General features: G+C 48.4%; 1 protein-coding gene across 1 annotated transcript in view; it reads left to right on the forward strand.

Annotated features, from left to right (window-relative positions):
- Positions 1–15,486, forward strand: part of MYO18B (myosin XVIIIB) — a 197,441-nt gene that overhangs the window by 22,855 nt on the left and 159,100 nt on the right. Inside the window, exons 9-10 of the mRNA XM_037878962.1 lie at positions 2,070–2,170; positions 6,100–6,163. Coding sequence (XP_037734890.1) covers positions 2,070–2,170; positions 6,100–6,163 — 165 coding nt within the window. The remainder of the gene's footprint in view (positions 1–2,069; positions 2,171–6,099; positions 6,164–15,486) is intronic.

Here is a 15,486-nt window from a genome sequence, read left to right on the forward strand (position 1 = left end):
CTTAGTGCCCGGCGATGCCGAGGGAGTGTTGCCAGACCCGGTTAACAAACCAGAAAGCGTTTGCATTGTCCTGTGGAATACGAACCCTGGAGAAAATAAGCTGATTAAAAAATGGATCTGAAAGCAAGGCCACCCCGGCCACAAGGAGTGTCCTGGTGGAACATTCAGTTAATGGGCAACAAGTAACATCTGCACCCGCTGTCCGCGGCTCTGGATTCTCCGCTGCTCTGCGACAAGCCAAAGCACCTCAGAACCTGGGGTGGCGGCGGCGGCCTGAGCGCTGACTGGCAGCTGGTTTCTGTGTATTTAATGGAAAATGGCTCTACCTATTTGCTGCCAGGAGGGACAATGGCCGCTGCGGCCCTGCATGTGTCCCCCGTCTCTCATCTGTCCAGCATTAGACTTAGGTCATCCAAATTCCTGCTAAGCAGGAGCTTTTCAGTGACGCCGCTGGGCCCCACAGCAGCCAGTAACCAGCCACCTCGTCTTGGGGAGACAAGCAGAGTGGGACTGGTGTGAAATATGCATAAGTAAATCTATAATTTGGCATTTAATTAGCAGCACCGTACATGTTGACCGTGAAATTAAACAGAAGCCTCTATCTGCTTTCATTATCACTGCCGTTAAGGGAAGCAAAGCTCTGCCCTTGTTCTCAGGAGCTGAGCTGCTTGGGTGGGAATCCCAGGGACCAAGAATCAAGCAGCAAATACTCCCTGCATGTCACTGGCACATGCTTCCTACGGCTCTGGCCCTGCCGCAGAGCTAGCAGACCTTGCCTCGGGGCTGGAACATTCCCGTGAGTGCACTGGCTGGGCCCCTCTGCTGAGCCGCAAGAAGGGAACCAGCCCTGCAGCTGCCTGGGGCGGGGAAGACTAGAAGAGACACCCCTGGTGCAGCTTAAGGCTGATTTTGGCTCTCTCACGAATTCCATTTCTAATGCTCCCGGAAACCCGCTGCATCAGTTCTTCTTCCGAGATTAAGTTCCCTGAATTTGAAAAAGGCCAGTTATTGTGTGCACGGAGAGACACTCCAGGTGATGGAGGCTTTTCTGTCTGTCTTTTCCCTTCAACTCACCAAGGTGTCCATGTAGCAACATAACCCCCCTTGGCTTCCTGCGTGTACAGGTCAGGTTGCCAGGGCTAACTGTGGATGAGTTGGGAAGTTAACGGCAGAGTGGAGAAGGCTGTTCCCAGCATAGAGGGGAGAGCAGCAAGGAGTCACTGACCAGGAGGGTCCCCGATTTCCAAGAGCAAGTCTTTGTAGTAAGCAGTGATGGCGAAGCTGCCAGGCTCCACCCCCGCTCTGCTGGCAGGATTGGCTTGGCTCGGCTCAGCACTGAATGTGTGGGGAGATGTGTCCAAGCCATCTGAACATGTGCCGCTCTCTGGCACTGCATAGCGGATAATCATCTGCAGCTCTACGGGGAAACCATCACAAGAATTGGCTCTTTGCAGTAGGTTGGCGCTTCAGCTGCCAGCTGCAAAGGCAGGAGCACTCAGCCATAAAAAATAATAAAGATCAAAGAGTTTGGTTCAGGCTCATTTCCAGTCCTGGAATGGTTTGCCTGTCCCTGGGATACAAAGGAAAGTATCATTTGAGTGGTCGTTAGCGTTTTCAACAGCGCCTAGGTGATGTAAAGCCCAAGTTCCACTGAAAGTCCCTTACATGCTATTGAAAGTTTTACCCCTTCATGCCTTGGGCTAAATCCTCCTCTCAGTTACACCAGTTACTTCGCAGGGGTGTTGGGCTGGTGTAACCCAGAGAAAAGTTTGGTCTCTCAAATAATCCATTTTCAAAAGCTTTAATCTTTTGTCCAAATACAAAATATGTAAAAAATCCAGGTGGCATCATCCTATCCCCAGGTCGGTGGGTCTGGCTCACTCCTCGGTGACTCTGATCTGGCCAGTGATGGGTGTTTGGCATAAAGCACCCCTGCCGTCACAATGTACGATGGTCATTTGGCTATTCCCAGCCAGTCTGGGTTTCACAGCCTCTGGGCTCGGCTGGCCCTGGGCGGGGATAGCAGGCTGGGGAGTGGGTGCTGACCTTCTCTTTCTTTCCTCTGCCAGACGATGCTGTTGGAAAGGGTCCGTGTCGCACAGCAACCAGAAGGAGAGAGCAACTTCAATGTCTTTTCCCAGATGCTGGCAGGCCTGGACATGGCTCACAGGTATAGCTGAGGCCATATGTGTGGGACGAAATCCGGTGTGTCTGTGTGCAATAGCTTTCTGCCATGCACTCATGGCTAGATGCCATGGTGATGGGCCCACTCGAAGTGACGCATCCAGCACAGACTGGTCTAACAAGATTGGATGGGGGTGAGGGAGTGAGACATGTTAATATCCACCCTCCCCAGGGGACGGGTTCATGAAGACAGACTAAGGGACAAACGGTTCCCTACAGCAATGGGACCAACCTCAGCAAGGTCATCGCGTGCAGCCAGGGAGATGGAGGTTTGATTTTAGGACACACTTTCTAGCTGTAAGGGTAGTCAAGCTCTGGAACGGGCTTCCAAAGGAGGTTGTGGAATCCCCGTTACTGGAGGTTTTTAAGAAAGGTTGGACAGGGATGGGCTAGATAATACTTGGTCCTGCTTCAGTGCAGGCGACTGGACTAGATGACCTCTTGAGGTCCCCTCTAGCCCCACATTTCTACGATCCTGAGTGCACCCAAGTAAGTCCCTGGAGGAGGTTTGCTGAGGACGGGATCGATCACGAACCCACAGGAATGCACGGGGGCTGCCAGAGAATGCGCAGCAGCAAAGCGAGGGGCGAGGAGGAGGCAGTGATGGGTGGGAGAGGACAGCAGGCAAGGAAAGGGCTAGTTAATTCTTGCATTGGAGGGGACTGTAGGGCGGGATACTAGGCTCTGTTCAGAGGCTTCCAGGCAAGAATGGAGCCTGTGAGAAACACATATGGACTACGGGGGATTCTAGCAATCTCTCTCCTGTCTGTTTCTGTTTGTGCTGAGAGCTATTGGTCTCTCTAGCTGGGTTACCAGTCAGGGAAAGATGAGCCTCTCTAAATAAATAGGCTCTGTTAGCACTTCCTGGCAAACAGTTCCTATTATGTGGTGAAAAACACCAGCCAAGGGACATCAGGATCTTGGTGCTAATAATCTGTTGCTGTGTCTTGTGCGGGGTAATAAACCTGTGTGAGAGAGGCACTGCTGGAGGAGACCCTGGGCTGGGGTCCTGTCAGGGCTGAGGTCTGCTAGCTCCTCAAGGAGCGCTGGGGTCCAGAGGTCAGACTAACCCGAAGGACTCCCTTTCTCCTGCGCTGGCAGCTGAATCCCAATGAAGAGGGCGATTTCTTTGCCATTGTGGGGCAGTGATGTGTGTGTTCAGCTCTCTCTTACAGTCAGTCCCTTTCCAGAGAGAGGAATGAAAAGCAGTTCAGTTCTTTCCTCCCAGCTCCTGCAGGAATATTCCACAGGTTGAGTCCAGGAGCCATTCTTCAGGGAATGTCAGGAAAATCCTTCCATGGCTGTGGGAGACAGAGGCCGAACTCATGTTCTCTAACCAGTAGCTGCCGGTTGAGTAACAATGTACAGAAGTTACGATCTTGCAGTATAGCAGGTCAGGAGGAGATCTTCACTGCATAGGTCCATTTAGACTCTTCTAGCCAATTGTGCAAGCCCCTCTGATTACACCCAGAGAATGGTTTTCAGGTATAAGTTGTAAAAAAAGGCTACAAACCACAGCATTTCAGTGTGCTGGTCACTTGGGTCATCCCTTGTGGAGGTGCAGTACTGTCTGTGAATATAACCTCACCACTGCAAACCTCAGCACACTAGACTGAGATCTTCCACCCGATCAATATTTCTTACAGCACATTTCCCCTCACTTGCTCCTCCGACATTCATTAGTAGTCAGCTGTACCATGACCCAGTGCCTTTGAAGGTACCAGTTCTCGGCTGGGTGATGGGCACTGTGGTTTCCATGTCCCTTTATTATTACAAAGAGTCCATTTCAATAATGAGATGTATCCCCTGGACAGAAGGGTGGATACATTAGACTCTTCAGCAGCTAGACGTGATGAGGTTTCAGCAGGGAGCTGTGTGTGTGTGTGTGGAGAGAGATGCTAGATAAAAGTGACGCACTTAGAAATATGGGTCAAAGGAGTGTTACACCAGTGAGAGAGTGGGTCTTATTCTCCTCTTGTGTACACGGGTGTAAATCGAGAATATAGCCAGCTAGGTCGATAGGCGCTTCCATGGCACAAAATGTGTACAGGCTTCAGAAGAGTCAAGCCAGCGATTCTGAGATGTTTCTCCTCAGTCACAGAGTTGCTAATGGACACAGTTGGCAGATCTGCATAGCCTTCTGTTCAATAACTGTTAGACCATTGGGATCTGCTTCCAGGCTCCCCTGTTCCCCCCACTATTTATACTCAAGAGCTGCTTTGTGAACAGTGTTTTCCAGTTCTCTGTGATGAGGGATGAATACAGAACAGAGACTCTTGGAACGTATAGTGCAGATCATCCTGGGTAGCTTGCACTAAGCACAACACTTCTGTGCTGATAAAGAAGGTGAAAAAAAAAATCTGTCTGGCAGAGGCTTTGTTGTAAAGGTCTTTTGACAGGATTGCCCTTGACCAGGCTATTGTTAGAGGTAGATGTATTGTTATGGGCTAATAAGGGAGACTTTAAACAAGAAATGTAGGATCAGACAAATCAACATGATATAGTCAGGGGATGGGAATTAGGCTCTGGAACCGTACTGAGGGACTCTGATTTCCCCAGCAGAGGGAGCAGAATACGTATGAAATGATTTCCCGACACAGCATTTGATTTTAGTTTTGGCCTGTTTGTTAATCTGTTGTCTGATAGAATGAGATTGGACAACAAAGACACATAAGCAACAGAAATCAGGGCATTGTATTATAGGGAGTTTGTTTTCGGGTGTCTTCTTAGGGGAAGTGGGCAAACGTCAAAGGTTCCGGGGTGTGGAGTGATCACTTTCAGAGATTCGAGTGTGCAATTGAGGGAGAAATCTTCAGAGAACAGGTTCGGGCAGGAGTCTTCTGGCACTTTTGCATCTTGGCTAAAACCACGATTGGGCGAATCAGAAGAAAATGAAAAATAATTCCCAAAAAATTCAGTTAACAGTTTAACACACACACAAATAATTGAATTCTGGATGCCAGTTTGGGTCACTTTTCATTTTATCTGAATGATTTCACCTCCCACCTAATAACTCTGGGCTGCACCCGACCCAAGTTAATTCGCCCTCTGCTACAGAAATAGTCCCACTGACTGTTAACTCCGCTGGCAGGGACATCTCCCCTCGTACCTGCAGCGCTCCATACACACCAAGGAACGAATGCCCTGGAACCCAGGAGGCCTGAGCTCTGTTTGCTTTAGTTGGCCCATGTGGTTCCTGGAATTCCCCATCTCCCTTTCACAGAACCATGTGGGCACCCTGGTTCGTATCTGCAAAGCTGGGTTGTGACTGCAATGCTGACCCTGTGCGATACCGTACAGCATGGTAGTGAATTCACACTACAACAGAATAGCTCACTAGCGTGTGATTTGTATTGTGGAGTTGGTAATTGCAGGACTGGAGGTATAAACCCGTACATGGCTAGGAGCCTTTATTAATCACCTCGCCTCCAAACCCAATGAGTTACTTATCAAAGGGAGGGAAAGGAAGTGTCAAGTATGTTTGTACATCTTGTGCATGCAGGATGGACTGCAAGGGGGGAACTAGCACTCAGAAATCAGGAAACAAAGACGGGAATTGGAGAGAATTTGTTTTGGTGAAAGGAGTTGAAACTGCTGGCCAGTGAAGCCCAATCCTTTGGGCTTGATGATCTCGAAAGGGGCACAGAGAAGCATTTCCAATAGCACGAGCCTTTAGAAAACACACCTGAAAACATGAGTTTAATATGCCCTCCTCCCTCGAGAGCGACATGCTCTCTCTCTCTCAGCGGAGCAATTGGATTATCCAAGCTCCTTTAGTGGCTTTGAACACTACTCAGTGCCATTGCATTGGGTCACATTTTCATGCACCAGATCCTGCTCCCTCTGGAGAGCAATAAGACCTATCAGGTAGCACTGAGATGTGGTTTAATTTTCATTTTTCATAACTGCTTTCAGGACGATGCTGCACTTGCACCAGATGGCTGAGAGCAACTCCTTTGGAATTGGGCCGTGTTCGAAGGTAGGGCATTACCTCCTGCTTTGCCTGTATTGCTTTTCCCTGGACTGCTCTGTACAGCGCTGTTTGGTGTGCATGGCTTTGTTCCGATGCACCAGGTGACAAGAGTGTTCTCCTGGGCATGAACCTTTGAAATGACACTTCCTCTGGTTTTAGAAATATGCTGCAGGTGGAGAGTTTGTCAGCTGTGCATTAGCAGAGGAATACCCCTCAGACGAAATTACCTGCCCAGCCGAGGTGGACCCTTCCCATGTAGTGTCATGGAGGTCTAAACAGGAAATTTAGGGGTCATCATGTGATGTATGGAATGCACAGACCCTGAACTTCCCTGAGACGTTTTGAAGCTAATGTGGCTCCTGAATAGGACCGGCTGGAAAACAAGAATTTGGCTTTGTGAAAAAAAAATTTAAGTTTCCATATTTGTTTTTGTTCCACGTTCCTATAAAAACCAGAGAGCGAGTGCTCCTGCTTCAGAGTCAGGACTTTCACTGGGCCTCTCACATCCCAGGGGAGTGCCCTCAAGGCTACTGGCCATTGTCTCTCTCTCTCTCTCTCTGACCAGAAATATCCTGGACCTGAGAAACCTCCCCAATGACATTTTCATTGACAATGACACTTTTCCATGGCAAGTTTTGTTTTTAGTGATTCAACATTTTCTGATGAAAAGACATTTCATTGAAAAATTTGGACTGGCTCTACTTCTCAATTTCAGAGTTAGGGTGCAGGGGTCTGAACCAAATCCTGGGAGCAAAAAACCTCTGAATTATTTGCACAGCACCTCCTTCCTTGAATGGACAGTTCATTTCAGGATGGATGGACTATACATTTTCTCTAAAATACAGCTGTCTCTCTTGGGAGGCTCAAGAACAAGTGCCTTCGTCACACCCACTGGCTCCCAGTTCAGATGGACTTTGCATTTCTCCTCAGTCATGGATGGCAAAGGGGGTGGTGTGTCATTAGCTTGGGCGCACAGGAGAGCAGGCGAGGAGCCAGGGAGTGCGTCAGAAGGAGCTGAGTTTATTTGTCAAATAGTGTGAAAATGGTTTTCTGGACTGCAAGACCCAATCTCTTCATACCGCTCTGTGGGAAGAGAGAGGGGTGACTATGGAGTCTCCAGTGGCCTGATTCGCTGCTGGCCTGTCCCAGGCCCATACCATGACACCAGAACGTCGACTCCCACCTCTGATCAGCCAGCGGTGGCAGCCTCCATCATCCACTTGGTACACTTCTCAACAGGCACCTTTGTGGTTGCTTCTACACGGCCCCTCGCACTTTGGAGGAGCTTCCCATAATCCCCTGCTAAGCTACCTGCTTCAAATCCCCCCGTAAAACTCTCCGTTACCAGGACGCGTACATAAAACCTGACAATGGCTAGCCCTGGGTGTGCTGAGAGCACTGGATATCGTGCTGACGGATACTGTGTCATTGGTTCTGAGTGCTCCCCTCGCAGTATCTATCTATCTATCTATCTATCCATCTATCTATCCATCTATCCATCTATCCATCCATCCATCCATCTATCTATCCATCTATCCATCCATCCATCCATCCATCTATCCATCGTCTCTTCTCTTGTAAGCTCCTTGAGACCGGCCCATCTGTTCACTCTGTCTGTACAGCACCTAGCACAACTGGGTCCTGGTCCTTGGCTGGGGCTCCTAGCCGCTCTGGTAATGTCAATAGTAAATACTAGCAGTAACAGCTGTAGTAACGCAGTGCGCCTTGGCATCCGGCTGGCTAGTTAGGTAGAAGACCTTGCAGTGATTGGGACCCCCCAGTCTGGAGCTGTCCCCTTGGTCCGAGCACACAGTGACTTTGACACACACTTCTCGTTTTGGCTCCCAGTGCTAGAGACTGCGACAGGCTCCAGAACGGCCCTTGTCTTGTGCTGGGTTATGCTGAGCTCTGTTGGGGTGGTGAGGGATGAGGCAGGGCAGTGGGACACAGTGCAAGTGAAGGAGCTGAAATTCCTTAGCACAGCTTTACAGTGGGTACCCGGGAGGCACTGCTAGCTGATCTGAGGGAGAGCTGGTGAAGGGAAGCAGAGGGAGCAGGCAGAGACTGGGGGATTGTGGGCCACTGGTTTCTTGGTGTCTGTAGTGGAGCAGTCTAGCATCCTGCTGGATTAGAGTTTGTCTCAACCTTGTATTTCAAAATTCAGGCACTCACTGCAGCACCTTTAAGGAAATATGTCGGCCTCTAACATCACTGATTCAGTTAAATCAGACAGAACGTACTGTTCTAAGTATGTGTGAATAATTCCTGATATTTCCTTGCGACAGTAGTTCTCAGATGGGTGAGATCATGCTTCGGAGAACATCAGAATAATATTTTTAGGGGCTAGAACTACACTTGGTTTTCATCATCTGCTCCTTATTAGTTTTAGCTGTTTGCGGGTATTAGGCATTTTACCAATGCACCAAAGCACTGGCATGAATCCACAGCAATTTACAGTTATATCAGCTTTTGGTACAATTCAATTTTCAGTCTTCATTATGTAGCTGTTAATCAAATCCAAGGGCCAGACAAATTAGCTGCTCTGCAATTGATCCGTTGGCCACAGGCTGGGTGGAGTTTCCAGGTTTGGCAGGGCACGGCCTGTTATTGATCACTGCTAATGCACCAGGCAACGAGCTCAGCTATCACAGGGTTAAAATGGAAGCTGCCTATTTCCCAGCGTAATGACCTTCTTTCATCATTCCTTCCTTCTGTTCCAGAGTGCCCAGATTTGGCTAGAACTGCAGATATCCTCCCCGGGGACAATTCCTCTTAATAGTGCTGCTGGCTCATTTTTTTCAGCCCCACAGTGCATAACAGGCAGATGTGAGTGACTGACCAGCTCCCTAGGTGCAGTGTATCTTTGGCAGCCCTGGGTGGGGAGAGCAGGATCCACCTGCATTTGTGAATCTGAAATTGACAAGGAAAGGACACAGGGTTGGGGTATTTCTTTTCTCCTTTCTTCATTGTTGCTCTGCTGCCCATGGGATTAACAGGGATTCAGGCTGTGATCTCTGAGACGCTGCACCAGGCAAAGGGCTTCTTGAGTTACATTTTAGTTGATGCCTGTGTCACAAAACCAATATATGATGCTCTTCACTGTGCTAGCTGAAGTCTTTCAGTACAAAGTGGGGGATTTTTTATTCCTTTCTCCCACTCACTGATCTCTCTAGGTTTCACTTCTTCCTCCCTAGCACTGTTAATGTGGCAAATATATGAAGGAAAGTGACCTAATTAACAGTCAGTATAGAAAAATGAAAATGGTGCATATTTAAGCCAGCCTGCTAATGTTGCCTCAATTCCGTCAGTGTACTCTTCAGTGTGCACATTTCTTTAGTCTTAGCAAATCAGCAAAGTGAAAAGAATTAAAATGCAAGGAATCTCCCTGGAAATGCAGGCAGGATTCTGACAATCTCTGGGCAATGCATCCAAGGAGTCTACTGGCTCCTTCAGAGCTCTAATGAGCCTCTCTGCCAGTCTGTGCTATCTGGGACAGTCAATCCGGGGATTAGTGGCTTGCTGGACTGCAGCGGCATTTGCAGATGCCTTGTGGTCCATGGTGTCAGTGCCTGTTTGAGAGCTTTAATCTGCAGATGGCTGACATGCTGCCCACCATGCAGTGGGAACTCGTGCACTGCAGAATGGGTTTTCTAATCTCTGACCCATTCCAGGTGCATGTGTGTAGGGGTCTGTGGTCTCCGATAACAGGCAAATGTGGCAAGACAAACAGAAATGCACGTCCTCTCCATCAGCTTTTCTTCCTGGTCAGTGAGATCAGTCGGGAAACTTTCCCTGCGTTGCAAAAGGCCCTTTTTAAACCAAATTGAGATGTTAGGCTTGGACTGGGCTGCAGGAGCATCCGCTGCCAAGCACCACCAGATGGCCCGTGTGATCTTTGGTTGGGTTTGGAGCTGGATCTGTTCCTGAAACGATATCGCCTTGTTCTACGCAGACAGAGCTCCCTGAGGCCTCTTCCAGCTGCTCAGCTCCTGGCTGCATAAAGAGTTAAGGCATGCCCAGGGGTGTGGAAAAGAAATTAGCAGGAAAGTCACAACAGCCATTTCCCCAGGCAGTTCCTGTTCCTTTCACAGTGGCTGAGCCACCAATACAAAGGCATGACTCAGACAGAGCGGTGACTTCCTAGGTACCAAGAACTTCCCGATTTCCAGTGGCCAGCCCAGTGGTTGGATGTGCTGGGTTGTGCTCTGCAATGGTGCATGCTGCGAGAGAGCTGGTGTCCTAATGTGGATGAAGCAAAGCCCAGCTGCATTTCTGGCTGTTGTTACAAGCCAGGGCGTATATTGTGCCTCCTATTCAGATTAGCACGGTCCTGGAGGAGAAGCAGACAGGACGTCTCCCTCAGTGATGCTTCATATTTCTCTGTGGTGGCTGTGAATACTGCCGTTGGGGTATCAAGGAAACAACACGGATTTATGCTGATTGCATACTACGTGTGGCAGACCCAGGGGCTAATAACAAAAAGGAAAAATCTTCACACCCACCCCTAGCAATTGAGGGCGGGGCAGGGTTATTTTTAGATTCTGCAGCAGGATGAGCTGAAAACAAATTGCACCATTCTAGACAGTGCAGCTTTATGATAGCGATGCAGTTGTTAGGGTTGGAAAGACACTTTCATTATAAGCTCTTATGCCAGGCATGTACCCTTTGGCCTGAAATCCTTCGTGCTTGTTCGCAATGTAAAGGTGACTCTTCCTCTGGGACAGATCCATTAGGCTGTTTTTGAATTAGCCAAGCATAAAAATGAAAATGTGCGTGACCTTGTTTTGTTGTGTGCTGTTTTATCAATGGAATAAAAACCTGGAGTCCTTTTTTGCTTGGAGATATCTCAGAAATGGCTTATGTCAAATGTGCTCTAGATTTGTAGGCTGGGTCTCCAATAGGCACCTTTGAAAGTCCTAATCTGAGGCCGTGTAGTGTGTGGGAATAGGGTAGCATCTCTTTAACTAGCTAGTGAGCCCTCTAGCGGTGCTCACCATGTTCTGGGTTTTAGCAGCCGCCAGAACCCTAATGGCAGAGCAATGTATATGCAGCTAAGTCATGCATGTTGTATATATCCAGTAAACACAGCTATTTGGAGCCCGCTGTGCTTGTGTGGGTCCTTCATGGTACGTTTGCCTAAAAAATAAAAGACACAGCTATCCTTACTGGGGGTAACCGGCTTTGACATGTTTGAAGTAAAAGGAGGATTGTATCAAGCTGGGTAATTGTGTCAAGGTGAGTTTCTCTGGGGAGACTGTAGGGAGGCAAAAGCTGGGCAAACTCTCGGGCAGTAAAACAGGAGTTCCATGTCTCGGAATTGTGCATAATTCGTGTTTTGGACGGGGTGGCACTCTGAGCCTACGTCAGGGATTATTTGTCAAGAGATTGAAATTGGGCACCAATTAGCGCTGGTTGATTTATTGTGTGTTGTGGTCAGTTTCCAAAATATTTGCTAAAACAAGGGAGGACTAGCTCCCTGGCTGCCACTTCCTGTTGAGATTATAGCTATGTGTATATATGTGGTGTATAGGTACGTATCCGTCTACAGCATACCTCTATGTCTTTATTAAATATATCTGTGAAAATCCCTTTCCACCTGTATATCCTCCTGTCCCTGGGACTGAACTGCAGTGACATTCAAAACACAGAGAAGCTTTTGCTTTGCTCTTGAGGTGCAGATGGAGAGAGACTAACGGGTGACATTGAAACAAGGAACTAGAGACACTGCAGCATGCACGTGGCACCATGCTACTTATCAGAGATTCCTGCAGAAACTGCAGCTCAGGGGAGGAAGCCCGGCAAGTATTCACAAGCTATCCCCTGGGACCAAGAACTAAATACCCCATGAAGTCAGGAGGAATCAGAGCTGTATCCTGCAACTGAGTTCCCCTCTGAGCCACCTGAAGGCTGGTTGTAACCCTTTCCCAACATGACCCAACCCTGAATCAATACGATGGTTTTATTAAGTGAACATAAAGACTGGCTAAGTCCCTAGGGCTGGTTTCTGATCTTGCCTGGTTGCCTGGTCTTGATTCCTGCATCCCAACCTGTTCTAATTCAAAGCAAAACTTCTGGTTGCAAACGAAACCCAAACTTCACCCCAGCCCCGGCAAAGTTACAGTGCAGCTCCATGGACGAGTGATGGGAACTGGTATGAAACAAAATGAGATCGGCTGCACATGGTCATATGGCATTAAACGCTCAGGGAACTTTGCATTTTCTCCAGGTAAAGCCCCCTAAAGTTAGCCTATACACTGCAGTCCCTTGCTGATTCCCTGGCCTCAGTGAGGGACCTGTGTCCATTGCAAGCCAAGCAGGGCTGCTTAGAAATTTTCAGGTGAAGCAGATTTTTGTCAACAAATGCCAGTTTGTCAAACCCAAAATGTTTTGTGAAAAAAGTTTGGGGAATTTTCATTGAAATGCAGGTAGAGGGGTGGCGGAGCCCTGTCTGCCTGGTTCCCTGCCAGCTTGCCTGGCAGGCTGCTGGGCACCCCAGGGCATTGAGGTTCAGGGCTCTGGGGTAGCCTGCCGTGCAAACTGAGTATTGCTTTCAGCAGCTGGGGGCCTGGGGAGCATAATTTTTTTCAGAATCACCATTCGTTGGTGTTTCTGAAACGTGACTTCTTTTGAAGTTCTGCTTTGTGGGAAATGTGGAAAAATTTGGTTTGGTTCTGAAACCAAGTGTCAAAATATTGAAACGCCCTGGGAACCAGAATCGCTGCCGTTGGCCAGCTGGCCTGGTGCTGTCGGGCTGTAACAGTGCCTGTGCTCACAGCTGCTTTCGAGAGCACAGCCAATGGGACGGGCAACCAAGCAAGCCAGCTTGAGGGGTTGTGTTGACCTCTGCTCTGAGGGAGAAGGAGCCCAGGGAAATGTCACTTGTAGAGAGGGCACTTAGTGTCATGGTGGCTTTCACAAAGTAAAATCACTTTGAATCAACTTCCACGCATCGGCTGCAGAGCAGCACTTCACAGCATGGCACAAGTCAGGTTTTTTTATGGCCAAGGTATAAACCCCTAGAAAAAAAAGGATTCGCTTCTGATGAGCCCAGCGCTGGCCATGCCCATGAAGCCACTCTAAGAAGGAGAGAGAAGAACCAGAACTGGTTGACTTTGCTTTTGTTTCTCTGCGCCGGCGGGGAAAGCTGCCGAGCTTGCTGATCTCGCAGAGCATGTAGGGCTTCTTAAGTGACTGAGCTGAGTGGGGAATGAGGGGAAGGTCCTCCAAGTTTCTTGCCTATTGAGAATAAACTCTTTTAAATCATTCGGCCTTATTAACGGGGAGAGAAAACCCCAGCTGTGCCACTCAGCCGGTCACTGCACCAAAGGACATGATGCGTTGCCATGCTATTGCAACATGCTATGCTAAACACAGCAGATTGAAAGAGAAATGAGGCATCAGGTATTTCAGAGGCATTGACTTGCATAAAATCCTGAAGATTGAGTCTGTTTCTGAAAACCGTGGTTGGGTTTAGGGGAAATGACACTACATTACAGGAATCTCGTAATAAAACAAAATAAGTCAATTAAAAAAAAACCACCAACAGCTCCCCGCCACTCCCTTTTTTCTAACTAAAGCCTTTCCTGCAGTTTATAGTTTGTACAATGAGAAAGCCAATGGCCAAGATTCCCAAAAGTGCCTGGTGATTTGGGGTATCTCAGGTTTTGAATGGCCAGTCTGAGACACCTTTCCGTGGGCCTGATTTTCAGAGGGTGGGTGCTTAGCCCGTTTTGAAAACCAGGCCCCTGTAAGTTGTCTCAAGGAGGGTATACACAATCACGGAGCGCTTTTGAAAATCTTGGCTAACCTGCTGGCTGATCATCACAGAGACATGTTGCCATCAGAACTGCAGAACTTTAAAGGCTGCATCTGGAGCACTGAAGAATTTTTCCCATTTTTTATCATAATTTGGATGATGGTCACCTCCAAAGTGTTACTTTGCATGAAATTTGCAGGGATCCATGATGGCTATTTTCATAAAGTTCACATGTGAATGTCCACGTGTCGGAAGCAAAGCCAGTGTCACTGCAACATGGATTTATTTAACTTGAAACTTATTTAATCCACAGAATGATTCACACAAGTGGTTCTACGTGTGCTTGAATTATTGTTCATCCTGCTGTTTGTTTATACCAGTCCCAGTGATGCTCTTTGCTGCAGTTTGTTTTCTCCCACAGTAATTTGTCTGTCTACTTCGTATTCTCTTCTCTGCTTTCAAGGCCTTGCATCCTTCTTCTTCTACCAGCTCCTTTGTCATATCACGGATTTCTCTCTAGCCAAGACAGCCCAGCTCCAGCCACATGTTTGGAAAAACGGCAGACTTTAACTGGGTTTTCTCATCAGTAGCCTTATCATAGGCAACAGCAGCACAAAGACCCATTAGATCAAACAGTCTATCCACTGCCAAGGCAGGGGCACTCCCTCTAGACGCTCCCAAGTGGGTTTTTTTTTTGCCTTTCGGCTGCATATGTCTGGATCGAAAATCCTCTTTAAAAGGAAAAGTTATGTGACATCACCAGCATCTGCATGGCTCTCCCAGGGGTTTGGTGGTGTTTTTTTTTTTTTTTTGTAACAAGAGAGAGGCACCAGCGAAATTCCTCCCTGGTGCAACTCTGTTGGTTTCAGCAGAGTTGCACTGGGATGAACCTGGCCTGACAGTCCAAGGTAAAGAAGAGTTTAGAAACTTAATAAGGACTGGAGCAAAGGAGGATTGCGACCAGCTGTGGGATGGTGGCAGCAAGGAGAAGTCTGCTCTCCTGCCCTTCTCTGGGGTTTGACATGAGACAGGCAGCCAATGGCTTTGCTCCCAGGATTTCCTTGCGGGGGCAGGCGGGAGTGGAGAATGATACTTACAGTGCCATGGGAAGCTTTTTGTAGGCTGACACAATGGAATTAATACACTAATGTGTAAGCTGCGGATGCCTGTGGTAGGCACTTTCTAGTAGATCGTCATATGGAAATAAAGGAAGCTCACAGAAGTTTTCCTGGTTAGCTTCTGTGACTGTATATGCGAGCTGCTATTCTTCCCATTGCCCGCACCCCCGCTTCCAGCAGCCTGCCTTTGTGCTTTGAGCCCCTGCAGCAGCCTTAGCGATCCCTAATTGGCTCCTTGATCCTATATCAGCTTATGGGGTGGACCAGAAAGTGTCTAGGCAATAACATGGCTCCCGAGCGAGCTGCTATGATGGCCCTGCTTCTCTGCTCCTGGAGCTCTGACTTGGATTCTGATCCCTGATCAACCTCCGGAACCCGAGCACAGGCCCTGATCCCTGGTATTGACCCTCGGCCCGACTCTGACTCCGGCTTGATCCTCAGTTTGATTCTTGACC

This window comes from Chelonia mydas, chromosome 15 (assembly GCF_015237465.2).
Source record: "Chelonia mydas isolate rCheMyd1 chromosome 15, rCheMyd1.pri.v2, whole genome shotgun sequence".
Taxonomy (NCBI): domain Eukaryota; kingdom Metazoa; phylum Chordata; order Testudines; family Cheloniidae; genus Chelonia; species Chelonia mydas.